Source organism: Rhagoletis pomonella, unplaced genomic scaffold (genome assembly GCF_013731165.1).
Source record: "Rhagoletis pomonella isolate Grant_MI unplaced genomic scaffold, Rhpom_1.0 Rhpom_scaffold_00001, whole genome shotgun sequence".
Taxonomy (NCBI): Eukaryota; Metazoa; Arthropoda; class Insecta; order Diptera; family Tephritidae; genus Rhagoletis; species Rhagoletis pomonella.
This window is the reverse complement of record NW_023458555.1, coordinates 109,527,462-109,542,089: the sequence shown is the minus strand read 5'-3', so window position 1 is coordinate 109,542,089 and position 14,628 is coordinate 109,527,462. Positions and strand designations below refer to the sequence as shown.

The 14,628-nt window shown below is 37.3% G+C and overlaps 1 protein-coding gene across 1 annotated transcript in view; it reads right to left on the bottom strand.

The window, feature by feature from the left end:
• Positions 1 to 4,837: 4,837 nt before the first annotated feature.
• LOC118735196 (peroxidase) overlaps positions 4,838 to 14,628 on the bottom strand; it is a 583,871-nt gene continuing 574,080 nt past the window's right edge. The window contains exons 6-7 of the mRNA XM_036464843.1: positions 5,113 to 5,283; positions 4,838 to 5,050 (exon numbers count right to left, since the gene is read on the bottom strand). Coding sequence (XP_036320736.1) covers positions 4,838 to 5,050; positions 5,113 to 5,283 — 384 coding nt within the window. The remainder of the gene's footprint in view (positions 5,051 to 5,112; positions 5,284 to 14,628) is intronic.

The window sequence follows — 14,628 nt, the reverse complement described above, 5'->3', positions numbered from 1 at the left end:
TTTTGTGTATGATAAAAATTAAATTTTCTGTAAACACGTATACTTTTGAATCGTTCTTCTAGTGCCGTTTAAAATATTTTAACATCCTTGTCATTGTTGAAACTATTAGAGATGTTTTCTGTTTTATGAGCAAAGAAACCTACCAAAATTTTAAGCATCCTACCCTTCTACCAACCAAAAAAAAACCTACCAACTTTGGTAGGAAAAGCCGAAAACGACAACCCTGGTTGCAGTTTAAAGTCTCTCACTTCATAAATTAGCTCAGCTATCATTTTTCACCAGTTCATGTTAACGCACCGATATTAATTTTAGATTCAATTAATTCAAAAGCTGAAGAGTCAAAATCACTATAGCATGTCTTATGATATGACGACTTGCATCCATGACAATTAACGAATTGTCTTTAGATAATGACTTTGAGCACAAAGCCCAGCGGGAGCGAAGCGACATTTCAACCGAATAGTTTAACAGTTCAGCTACAATGAATGGGCAATGCTTGAGAACGCTCAGAAATGGGAGAAAATATTCGTGAGTAGGGTTCTACGACATTTAAAAAATAAGCTGAGAACTACTTCGCAAAATTGCTGCAACGGACAAATATTTTACCAAAAATTATGCCAACGCTGAAGATAGTGATGATGAAGTGTGCGAAGATGGGAACATGTGATCTTGTCGATAATTAATTTGATTACTTGAGGAATGCAGTTTATCATACGATTGTAAGTTCCTTGAACGAATAAAATGTATTAATATCAGACATTTTTTTCCAATTTTGATATCCTTTTTTTTTATTTTTTTTTTTTTATTCCTAAATCCCGCGAAATTGTTGGCCGTGGCGCGCTTTTCCTTTTTTTCAGTCAAAAATGATGGGTTGCTTAATCGTAGACCTACAAGCGATTGTGATATTCTAAATAATTTTTCTACATTAAAGAGTAGATACATTCGGTATAGTTTGCTCAATTTAGGTACATACATTTCTCCAAAACCATTTCGCGTCAATAATTTATATATTGTGCATTAAAGAAGACTGAATGTCATCTATCGGCAATTCAACATTCTACCGCTATAATTAACAAAATAAACAGGGGACTAAACTCCGTAGAAATATTGAACTTTTTTTTTGTAGAAATAGCAAGATCTGCCAAACGTTAATTTGTATCTATCGTAGACCTACAAACGATTGTGATCCAGCAATGGGTTGTGTGTCCCAGCAATGGGTTGTGCGCTGGGTTTGGGACCCGCCACGTAAAAACCACTTCCAGTGAAGAAGCAAGGCAAAGCCTCGGATGAGACCCCCTCCCCCTTATGATGACGACCACGGCAAACGTTTAAAGGACTACGATTTGAAGGCATGCACCTGGAATGTCCGGACTCTTAATGGGGAAGGTGCCCGGCTGGTTTATGTCATCGTAAGGACAAAAGTTGACATCACCGCCATCCAAGAAATGCATTGGACGGGGCAAGGCAAGCAATGTATGGGGCCTTGCGACGTCTACTACAGCTGCCATGTAAAGGAGCGCAAATTCGGAGTTCGCCACAATCCACATCAAAGCGAAATTCTTTAACATCTCGCTCATCTGCGCCCATGCCCCGATGGAAGAGAAGGATGAGGCATCCAAGGATCTCTTCTATGAGCGCTTGGAGCGCATGTACGAGCGCTGCCCCATCATGATATCAAAATCGTGCTGGCGACTTCAATGCCAGGGTGGGCAAGGAAGGGATCTTTGGAACCACCCTCGGAAAATTCAGCATCCACGACCAAACGTCCGACAACGGATTGAGGCTGATCGACTTCGCCGGGGCCCGAAACATGGTAGTATGCAGTACTAGGTTCAAGCATAAAAAGATCCATCAAGCTACGTGGCTGTCTCCGCATCGAAAAACGAGAAACCAAATCGATCATGTTGTGATAGACGGAAGGCACGCTTCCAGTGTTTTAGACGTACACACACTCCGAGGCCTAAACATCGACTCGGACAACTATCTTGTTGCAGCCAAGGTACGCACCCGCCTCTGTGCAGCACAAAATGTGCGCCCAAATATGCAAGGAAAGCTTAACATCAAAAAGCTGCAATCACAACAGACAGCCAGCGCTTTCGCTGCTCGACTCTCACACCTGCTCTCAGAGAGCACTCCCCAACAAACCGACATATGCGAGCAGTGGAACCACATTTCCCGCTCATTAAGTACTGCCGCCGAAGAAGTAGTCGGATTTCAGCGAGCCCGAAAGAACAACTGGTACGATGAGGAGTGTCAGGAAGCTGCAGATAAAAAAGATGCCGCCTACAGAGCCACGCTGCGGTCGGGCGCAACGCGCGCTTTGTGGGACTGCTATAGGGACTTGAAGAGGGAAGCGAGACGTATTTGCCGCAATAAGAAGAGAGAGGCCGAAATACGTGAATGCGAAGAGCTTGAAATGCTGGCCGACAGGAAGAATGCCCGAAGACTTTACCAGAGAGTTAGGCGACTTACGGAAGGTTTCAAGACCGGGGCGTACTCCTGTAAGGACAATAATGGCGAACTAGTAACTGAAGTCCAGAGCGTAATAAAATTATGGAGGGAACCCTTTTCCGCTCTACTAAATGTTAGCAGCACAGAAAGTTGTGAAGAAGAAGAACCCGAGCCCGCAGTCGATGATGACGGAGGCGACGTTCCACCGCCTGACCTTGACGAGGTACGTATAGTAATAACGCGGCTGAAAAACAACAAAGCTGCTGGAGCTGACAGCCTGCCAGCTGAGCTATTCAAGTACGGCGGCGAGGAGTTGATAAGGTGCGTGCATTAACTCTTGGGCAGAATATGGTCAGATGAACGCATGCCCGACGACTGGAATTTAAGTGTGCTCTGCCCAATCCACAAGAAAGGTGAGCCCGCCATTCGCGCCAACTACCGCGGGATCAGCCTTCTAAGCATAGGTTACAAGGTCTCATCGAGCGTATTGTGTGAAAGACTGAAGCCCACCGTCAATGAACTGATTGGGCCTTATCAGTGTGGCTTTAGACCTGGAAAATCCACCATAGACCAGGTATTCACAATATGCCAAATCTGGGAAAAAACCCGCGATAAATGATCGACACTCACCACCTATTTGTCGACTTCAAAGCCGCCTTTGACAGCACTAAAAGGAGTTGCCTATATGCCGCTTTGTCTGAATTTGGCATATCCTCAAAACACGTACGGCTGTGTAAAATGACGTTGAGCGATAACACCAGCTCCGTCAAAATTGGGAAATACCTCTCCGATCAGTTCGCCACAAAACAGGGTTTCAGACAGGGCGACTCCCTTTCATGTGACCTTCTTTAATCTGCTGTTGGAGAAGATGATAAGAGCTGCAGAACTGAACCGCTCAGGAACAATTTACTACAAGAGCGTGCAATCGCTTGCTTATGCCGATGACATCGACTGCCTTTTCCAAGTTGGATAGGGAAGCAAAGCGAATGGGTCTGGTGGTAAACGAGGACAAGACGAAGTATCTCCTGTCATCACACAAAAAGTCAGCACATTCGCGCCTTGGCACCCACGTCACTGTGGACAGTTAAAATTTCGAGAAAGTAGAGAATTTCGTTTACTTGGGAACCAGCATTAACAACGATAATAATGTCAGCATTGAAATCCAACGCAGAATCACTCTTGCCAACAAGTGCCATTTTGGACTGAGTAGGCAATTCAGGAGCAAATTCCTCTCTCGACGTACGAAAACCATGCTCTATAAGTCACTCATCATTCCCGTGCTGGTATATGGCGCAGAAGCATGGACAATGACAACATCCGATGAGGCGGCGCTTGGAGTGTTTGAGAGAAAGATTTTGCGGAAGATTTATGGGCCTTTACGCCTTGGCGACGGCGAGTACCGCAGACGATGGAACGATGAGCTTTATGAGCTTTACAACGACACGGACATAGTGCAGCGAATTAAAATACAGCGGCTCCGCTAGCTTGGCCATGTCGTTCGAATGGACACCGATGCTCCAGCTCTGAAAATATTCAACTCGGAACCCGCTGGTGGTAGCAGAGGAAGAGGGAGGCCCCCACTGCGATGGAAAGATCAGTTGGAGAAGGACTTGGCTTCACTTGGCATTTCCAATTGGCGTCAGTTGGCACAGAGGAGAAACGACTGGCGTGCTTTGCTGATCTCGGCCAAAATCGCTAGGCGGTTACTGCGCCAAAAAAGAAGAAGAAGAACTTCTCTGTGGGTGCCTAAGGCTATCTGAACACTTGTCGTCCAATCATGGTTGCGTTATCGTTGGCAAATCGTAGAAGATGCAGAAACAGATAAGTACGACACTGTCGTTTGCTTATCGTTATGCACGCATTGTTTTTTTACATTTTATTACAAAATTAGTGAAAAGGTTAATATTTGCACTAAAATTACAGAAATACTCATTTCTTATATAGAATCTATGGAAACTATTAAAAAGTGTATAATTGCTATAAAATTCAATAACTTTCAGATATATCGAAATTGTAAAAATTGTCTACGTGAGTGAACAAAATACATTTCCGAGAAGAAAAGACGAGAGATTTATAATAAATTACGTCTGTAATTGTTGCAGCACAGTTCATAATTTTAAAATTGCAAGTTTTTGTAAAGACTGCGAAAATATTAACCAAAAAAACAGAAAATACCTGCTCTTAGCGAATTTTTAGCCGCGAAATGAATTGAAATATCACGACCGAGTGTGCGAAAGTGTAGACGTCATGTAATGGTTGCATCATGATTGTGACGATGAAGCAACTGTGATTGCACGACCAATGTGCAGAAAGCCTAACTAAACGACTGTCGAAGTGAAATACTAACGACCATCACGATAACGGTAAATAACATATTAAAAAAAAATTAGACTGTTTTACCTTCTGTGAATCCTGTCAATGGATCTGCATTTTCATACCAAAATCGGTCGCCAACACGTGTACGATAGAACTGTTCTGTAAGTATACAAAGGAATGTGGGTCCAGCAAGAGCTCCTGTTATATGTGCCTCCACGGCACCGCCCACAGTAAGATCAACGTCTTCGTGGCTGGCGTATAAGGATTTCATTTTTTCAATAATCTGTAGAGTAAAAAATTAGTTTTATATAATGTCGGGGACACCCTGACCGTTTTTTTTCATACATTGAGCTCGATGAGATCACCATAATCTTCCCAGCTACTGGCTCGCTTGAGGCCACAAAACTCTCTTAAATCGTTGTAAGATGCTAATCCATGGTCTCGATTCCGCTGAATATCGATAGCTCGCAGATCACCGCCGAATGGCATATTCCGTCTCAGCAGGAAGTGCTTTATCTACAAATATGCAAAAAAAAAAGAAACTACTGTAATACAGGCTTTACATTAGGAATGTAAATCCCGGGATCCCAGGATTCCGGTCTTTTTTAAGTCTCGAAAATCCCGGGATTATTTTCCTAGAATCCCGGGATTTGAAATTTACACTGGTGGCAATAATTGAAACGCTTTATGTTGAACAGTTTTGGCTATATTTCTTTTGTTTATTTAATTTTTAACATTTTTTTATAAATGTTTAGCTCAATATACGTATAACACCTCGCGGCAGGCAATTTTGGACACGAAAAAATTAATATATTCGCCAAACCAAGGCCCAACTATAGTAAAATCGCGTTCTTAATTTTTGTCTCTGACGTCAGTATTTTTTAAAAGAACTTTGAAATTTTAAAGATAAGAGTAATTCAAAAAATGATTTAAAAATTTCAGTGCAATATACTTAAAAAACCATTATGGGTATCAAATGAAGAAGAAGATCTGTAGAGTTAAAACACATTACAATTTTTGGTGCGTAAGGGACGGGTAGGTATTAAAAATACCCTTTTATAATTTTATCCTCGAATAGCTTGAAATTTTTCAATTCTTATTTTTGAAAAAATTATGTGTTAAGGACTAACTTTATAAGCTTAAAAAATAGAACTGATTAAACAGGCATTTTCAATTCTTATTCGTTCTTGTGAACACAAAAAATAATTTCATTTGGTACCCTTAATTTGTTTTACATTGCACTGAATTTGTTTTAAATACACTTTCGAATTAACCATATCTTTGAAATTATAACGAGCCCTAACCGCCAAAATAACGTGACATTTCTTTTAAATTTTCGTTTTGATGCAGAAATGCATCTAGATGGCCTAGGACTATTTCTGCATCAAAAAGAAAATTTTGAGAAAAAATGTAGCTTACGTTATTTTGGCGGTTAGGGCTCGAGAAAGTCTTAAAAAAAAAATCATGACATCAAAGAAATGCCCATTTATATGCAGTTAATTATGTGGAATATGAGGTAGACTTTTATAAAAAAATTTAAATTTTGGATAAACAAACCTGGTCGAATTAACGCGCTTTTTTTTATACCACGAGTTTTATGAACTTCTTTCAACCAGAAAATAAATTTTTTTATTTAATTTTTTGGCATCGAGGTTTTTTCGACATATCTTAAATTACTTTATTAGATATGTGCACACTAAAGTATTATTAAATGCATAAGAATTTAATTACTGTGTTACGTTTTGTTACTTATGAAATAATTTTCACTTTAAATTAAAAGTACGTTTCAAACCTATTTACATATTATTCATTGTATGGTAGGAGGGCTTCTCCAACCTATTGATGCAATTTTTTTCATGTTAAGTCGTTGAAAAATAATAAATATCTAAATCCCGGGATTGATCCCGGGATCCCGGGATTGAACCAAAGACATCCCGAAAATCCCGGGATCGAACCAACGACATCCCGAAAATCCCGGGATCGTAAAAATCGAAAAAAATTAACATCCCTACTTTACATACATATAACTGGTTTTGATTTTCCTATTTGTAATTAAAAACTGAATCAACCAGTAAAAATAACAAAATAATCTTAGTTTTAACCCTTTACTTTTCTCTGTGGAACTTTGTATTATTGACTAGCGAATACTCGGCATGCTTCACTGCGCCTCAAAAGTATTTTTGTGCTGTTTGATACCCATATTGTAACATTCCATTTATTTTATCAATTTAATAGAGTAAAATTTTTCAAACCGGTAGCAACCTGTCTCAAACACATTCCCGGCAGGGCTGCGAACTATACTTAGCTATGAAGTGCCACATTGAGGACAAAAAAGTGCCAAAATGTGCCAAATAGAAAACTAAAAGTGCCAAAAAATGTGCCGTTCTTTTTAATTCTTCCTATTTAGCATTAAAATTAGAGACACATTCCCAAAACAAAAGTCCAATGCGAAAGTAAGATAAACCAGTTGTATAAGCTATAGAAATTAGCAAATTTTAGTTGCGAAAAATAAGTACATGTAAAGAATTTCACAAAAATGTATTCAAATATTACTATTTTTCAAAAGTGCCATTTTGGCAGTCTGTGCCAAATTGAAAAATTAAGTGCCATTTGGGGTAAAATAGGGCCAAAAATGGCACGGTTTGAGCCAAGTTGGCTGCTCCGATTCCCGGCAGTAAACTTACCTAAGCCTCTTCAGTTGGATACCCATGTTTCAATATTCACTTTACCTTATAAATTAAATTAAATTAAAATTTTCAAACAGGTGGCAACCTTCAACAAAAATATTTTCGGCTTTAAGCCTTCTTAGGGCCAAATTCACAGTGCGTAGTTAACCACTGATAAGAGTTTAACTATTTATTTTCATATTCACAACGCTCAGTTAACAAAAATTTAAACCAGCATGCCCCCATAGTTAAACTCTTGTGAAATAAATTTTTTTTGTGGAACTAATTTCAAATTTGAATAGAAAAGTATTGATTTTTAGAATTTGTATATTTTCAGGCGATACGAATTTCTATAGTTAACTATGTGACTCTGAATATAAATTCATAATTAAAACCTTGTTGGTGGTTAAGTTAACAATGGTTTAACTAAGCACTGTGAATTCGGCCTTAGACGTATTTCTTTTTACAGTCATATAGCAATATCTACTTTATCTTTCAATCTACTTAAACTGTAATTATATTCAACAATTTTTATTGAGCTCCAGGCCGTTTTTTAATGAAAACTTATTGTGGAAAAGCAACAATAATTTGAAAAAATGGTAGAAGTGATAGCTATTTCGGAAATCACCACATTTCCTCATCAGACTTCTTTCAGTAGGATTCGAACCGACGATCCCACTGACTCAGCCAGTTGCCTACGCACTGTGCTAAGTTCGCCTTGTTAATTCTTGTTGCTTATTTCCACTGTTTCACTTGCTAAGCCTACTACAATCAAGCGCAGCTGTTCCGCTGCAATTCACTTGATAGAGTGGTTGTTGGTATTGCTGGTTTTTAATATTTTCTATTGTTAGAATGTTTAAATTTTAGGTGTGCTCATCCTGAAGTTATTTGTTTTTGTTATTTTATGGCCTTATAACAATTATATTTATAATTATATTTATAATTGTTATAAGGCGATAAATAACAAAAACAAATAACTTAATTAATTATATTTATAATCGTCGGTTCGAATCCTACTGAAAGAAGTCTGATAAGGAAGGATCGTCGGTTCGATACCATTTTTTCAAATTATTGTTGCTTTTCCACAATAAGTTTTCATTAGAAAACGGCCTCGAACTCAATAAAAATTTTTGAATATAATTGTTATAAGGCCATAAAATAACAAAAACAAGTAAATTAAACTGTAGTTTTCAAACAGGTGACAACTCCAATTCTTTCTTTCCTTCTTTATTTTAAGTTAGACCTCCAGAAATACACAGGTGAAAACTGCGTTCAATTCCAAGCATTAGTTTTCGACTCATATGCGTGCAAACTTCCAGACAGACAGACAGATAAAAATTCTAAAAATTTCCGATTTGGCTTCTGTTGCTCTAATAATAATTTTTCCTTAATATCTAAAATGTACAGACATCGGCCTGCTACAATTTTTATATATGTATAGATTACAAAATTTACCAAAAAACACAAGTCGTACAACTTGGAACGCCATATACATACATATGTAGCACAAGTTGTAAGTCAGAATTTCAAATACGACAACAAAATCTGGACTTAGGTAACGCAAACTCGAACTTCGCAGATCTCATAATATTATTGCTTATTTTAATCATTTACCACTAAAAGAGTTTAAATAGACGCGCATAATTGCATATGTATCAATGTTGCCACTTTGTGAGTAATTCCTCAGAACGTGAGAAATTTCGGGTGCGCTTGAGTATTTTTTGAGGATTTTTATATTGAGGAATTTTCTCTCGATATGTTTGCAGATAACAAATGCAACCATGTTTTACACAACAGAGTTGTTAAATCGCTCTGCAAATTATTCAACTATAAGCTTTCCGAAGTTATATAAAGATCGAAATACACCACACAAGCAGCTCTTTGGTTTTCTTTGATTTTTCTCTCTTGCGTCTTCATTCGGTAAAAATTCTCTTACGAATGAAGCGATTTAATCATACATAGCTTAAGTGGTTTGAGCAGACGTCAACATGGCGGCCGGAAAATCAAAAACTTTGATTTTTGTTCACATTTCCCTCAAATGGCTGGTCAAACTTTCAAGCACCCCCATGCAGAACATAAATAGCTTTAACCCTAGAATACTAACGTTCGCCTGTGAGGCGGAACGAATTCAATTTCCGCGCGATATTTCAGGAACGCTTACACAATACACATATCTGTCATAAGAAAATTTTTAGTAATTTGTTCGGATTTGAGGATTTTTCATTTGTTTTTGAAGCATGTGGTAATTTTTTTGTGGCAACACTGATATCTATATACAAATGTGTGGGATGGGGTTTCGTTAAAGCAGCGAGATGGCAGCCCACATTGGCCAACGTGTCAAATAAGGGTTAATCACAGCGCACTGCAGTATGCGCGAGTGACGAAAGCAGCCACAGTAGCATACTGAAATTACTCGCTTATATACACGAGATTTGGAAGTTTTTATCCAGACGTCCAATCAACATGTTTGACGTATCGTAGGAAAGGTCTTGCAGAGTGTGTCCACAAAATGTATTCAAGCTTCATAAACGATTAACCGAATTCTGGAAAATTAAGCTAAAGTGTTGCGAAACATAAAAACACATTTTTTTGCTTTTGTCGGTTTACCGGGGTGGATACACCCAACATATTTAGTATTTTGTTATTCTATAGGTCAATACCTTTCAAACGATACCTTATATATTAAGTTCCGGCTACTAGTTGGAAAGATATAGAGCTTAATGTGTTTTGGTTCGTGTCTCCACTACGAGATGCTTTGCGATGTGTGTAGTGTCTGTACGTACCTTCATTTCTTTTTTTTTGCAAACTTTCAGGAATTAAAGTACCAAAAAAACTAGGAAGGTTTTGTTCCAGGATGTTTCGATTCGTAGGCTTTTGTGGGCGTGGCTGGTGCCTGAAGGAGGGACTTAAAACAAGCTATCTAGCGCTGTCTTTTGCGTTTATAAAATATAAATATGTCATAAATATAGACTTCGGGCATTTTCTCAAAAACTGGTCAGTCGATTTTATTCTAAGTTTCCACAAGTCTATCCCGAAATCTTAGCTTTATATATAGCTCTGGTATATAGCCTATACCTGGGAAAACTCCTGTTGTGGAGATATAACGATTCAAATTGAAAAAATGTCGCTCCAAGAAGGGTCGAATGGCTAAAAATTAACACATTCGTCTAATTTGGTTACTTTAAGATATTAAAGTAATGTACCCAGTTCCTCGAAAAAAGTGCCCATTCCCTGATTGCCACTGTTACGTCGCTGACTGTTGAGGTAAGGTTGGTTGGCCTTCAGACATGCTGGCATCCCGAACTAGCTCGTCGGTTGGTGGGGGGGGGGGGGGGGGGGGGCTACCTCCAACCACCTTACTTGCCGCTGACATAAACAAAATTTGTCATCATGCCTGTTACAGAAAAGAAACTGCAAAACTGGGAGAATAGAAATATAAAGGAGATAGAAGAGGCTCGTCCGAGTCAGATGGAGTCAGCCCACCCCATCTACGTTCTTGTAGCCTTGGACTTTGCCGTGACTCCTACAAAGGGGCAAGTCCCCTAAAGGGGCAAATTCCCCTAAACCTGACCTTAGTTTGTACGTCTATTGACAAGTTATGTCCAAGTCAGTAACGTCAATCAGTGTCGACACCCATTTCCCCCCTGTTGCACCAGTGCAACACCCACACCAATATAAAGAATCAGCAAGCCATAACTTCTCGTTCAATTCTGATTACATCATCCATACATTTCCTCCTAAACATATACTATACACAGTCTATTATTTATATATATAAAAGTGCATCTACAACTAAACTTTATTCGCAACTTCAATTAATAAGAACTCTGGTTTTCTTAACTTACAAAATCGAAGTACATACTCACTTCTACATATCAAGGTGTCTAACTAAGCTAAACTTTATTCAGAACTCTGGTTTCCTTAACTTACAAAATGCAAGTATTCACTCCTACCTATCTATGGCTATGTATATATCTATTTATCTAATATATAGGACGATTGGCGCGTTTGCAATGTCAAATGAGATCCAGGTAAAAAAAAATCTCAAATAACCAAAACAAACCGAAAATTTAAAAAAGATACATAAGTATGTAAATATACACCAGAGCTGTGTAACTGTGAAATCATTTAAAATTTTAATGATGAAATATTTACAAGTAGGTTTTCATTATTTTCCTTTGGTCTGGTAGTGTGGCTTATATTTTTTTCAATCTACAATCATTCAAAAACAAAAAATTGATTTTACACAGTAAGGTGGTAAATACCTGAATGAAAACTGAGAATACTGAAGTAAACAGAATTCAATACTGAATTAGCTTCCAGATGAATGAACACTTTGCTATGTGTGCATTCTCTAATTCAGTTCCAATCAAATTTTATACACTCAGAAAAATATGTAAGTTTACATGATGGAATAATGAGGTGTATGAACTTTATAACGATATTGACATAGTGTCGCTATCAATACACAGCGGCCACGCGGACTAAGCCATGTCCTACGAATGAATGGTTGTGCTTGGACTCCTCCACGCATGAAACGCAGCTTGATTCACATGAACATATTGTACAAATTTATAGTTTTGGTTGTTTAAAAACTGATTGCAAAATGTTCCAAGACAATTAATATCTATAATTCTTTTCTTTTAAAGATTGAAAAATCCGCAGAACATGAAATAATCAAGCATAACAACCATCGAATGATAGCAGCTTTTTACCTCCCTTATATAAGCTCCTGATGTAACTATGTAATATTGATGCGCCTAAAAGATGCAGCGATTTCTATTCTCAACCTGATGGCAGTATGAATGGAAATTATAACAGCAAGGTTCTAGTTTTTTAAATTATAATTTTATATCATTCAGTCCATGGTTTATCCAAATACATATAATGTCCTTTTTTAAAATACATATGTGTCCATTTTCGTGCGGCCACCCTTTATGATCAGTTTTTATTTGTAAAAAACGATATTTTCAAACAACAAATTCGACGGCATGCGTACCAAAACGCAAGCCGCGAATATTAGGTTAGCCTGTATGAAGTTTAACTTTTAAAATGTCAGCATTTAACATAATGTTAAGAAAAGACATACATTTTCTTTTTATTCCAATATATGCTTAAAATATTGTTTTGCAAAAAAGTTCGAATCTTTCATACATATACATGATTTATACATACATATTATGTAAATTTTTTATATAACAAAAAATGTGTGTCCATTTTCCCGCGACCGTCTTTATGACCAGTTTTTATTGTCGAATTGATACTTTCATTTCCCAATAACAGGCGCTCATACATGTGAAGTAACAAGTTTTCAATTTCTAAGCAGAAAATTGTTTGTATAAATTTTTAAATTTCCAAAATTCTACTTTGTGAATTTCCAAAGGCTTCGACAAACGAATTAAAATCTTCTACAAACAAATGTATGCATAGGGAAAGCTTGCTCCTTCATATGTATGTGCGCCTGGTACTGGGAAATGAAAGTATCGTATTGTACAAATAAAAATTGTTTCTCTGTATAAAATGAGTCCACTTTCTTTATAAAAATATGCTGTTGGCTTCTCCATGTTTGCTATTTAACATAAACTAGAGTGCCAGTTACTGTCGGAATTCGACAGTTTCTCTAGTTTTAGAAGCCCTAGAGAGGTTTTCTAACTTAACACGTAGCAAAACTTATACGGTACAAATTAACTAACCGGAAAATCTTCTGCTAAAACGTAACAAATTTTTTTTTTATCTGAAAAGGTCTTTGGAGGACTTCGGCAGGACTTGGAATTGACCCGATACATTCAAGTTTATCGATAAATTTCAATGATTTGATACATATCAATAGTTCGATGAATTTCACTAAAATTCGATAACTCAACTAAATTCGTTAACTCGACCAATTTCGGTAACTGTGAAATTCGATGGCTCGATAAATTTCGATAACTCAAAAATGTAAAGACTTTGGATACCTTTATAAATGTTTACTTTTGACATTTCCACATTTTTCGAAAACTATCTAAAAATTTTGATAACTCCTTACACTCTGTTAAGACGATTAAATGCGATAAACAGTGATAAATCGATAAGCTAATATAACCTTGAAATTTCAATAAATTGATATAATTTGAAAATTGCATAAACTTCGCTTCGTTGAACCAACCAAATTCAGTATATCAATAATTATCGATAACTCTGTAAGTTGAAAGACCTCCATGCATTACGACATCTCGATATATTTCGTTAAGTCTATAAATAATGATAATTCAAGAAATATCGATAACTTGATACATTTCTTTAACTTGACAAATTTCGTTAATCTCACACGTTTTTATAGCTCGATAACTACCCGTAAATTTGGACCACTAAGTTTCTGTGTCTATAAATTGCGACAACTCAGTAAACATTGATCAGTTTGAATAATTCGATACGTTGCGATAACTTAATAAGCATGGATAAATTTCGATAATTATAAACTTCGATGATTCGATAAATTTCAGTAACCTCTATGCCTGAATTTATTTCGATTCCTATCGCAAAATTTCAACTCTGTTAACCTAATTCTTATGTATTTCTCATTGTCTCCATTTTCGCCTTTATCTCAATTTTCCTTTTTGTCTTCACTTTTGCCTTTTTTTGTGTCTTCATCGTTATCACTTGTTTCTCCATCTTCATATTTATCTTTATTTCAAAGTGTCGAGGACATGGACACTAACTTCCTTCCTTTCTTTGTAAAATGCGTGCGGCTGGCAACATCATTTTGCCGTTGTGAATTTACATTTGAAAAATGCTTTGTAATAGTTGCTATTGTAAAGCTGGGATCCCACGATTGCCGCAATACACCAATTATTGCCTCATTTTATGCCCCAATCGTGTGATTTCACAATAAATTGACTCATGCAGCAATAGAGGCCGATATTGTGCTTACTGTGCCCAATCAAATACGGCCCGTGTGCGGCAATCGTGTGATAGCTCGATTGGCAACCATGGGGCAATGAAAATTTCAAAATAGCGGCAATATTTATTGTGTTCTTGTGCGGCAATTGAAGTGAAAAATACACAACAAAATATTGAGGCTGTTTATTAATAACACTGTGAGACAAATGGTAGGGGTCAGTGATCGGGAAGGGTTCAAATTACCGGGGAAAGTTATATCGGTAAAAAAGAAGTTATACGTGTCCCGGCGTTTCGCTGGGTCACGTCTAGGAATCGA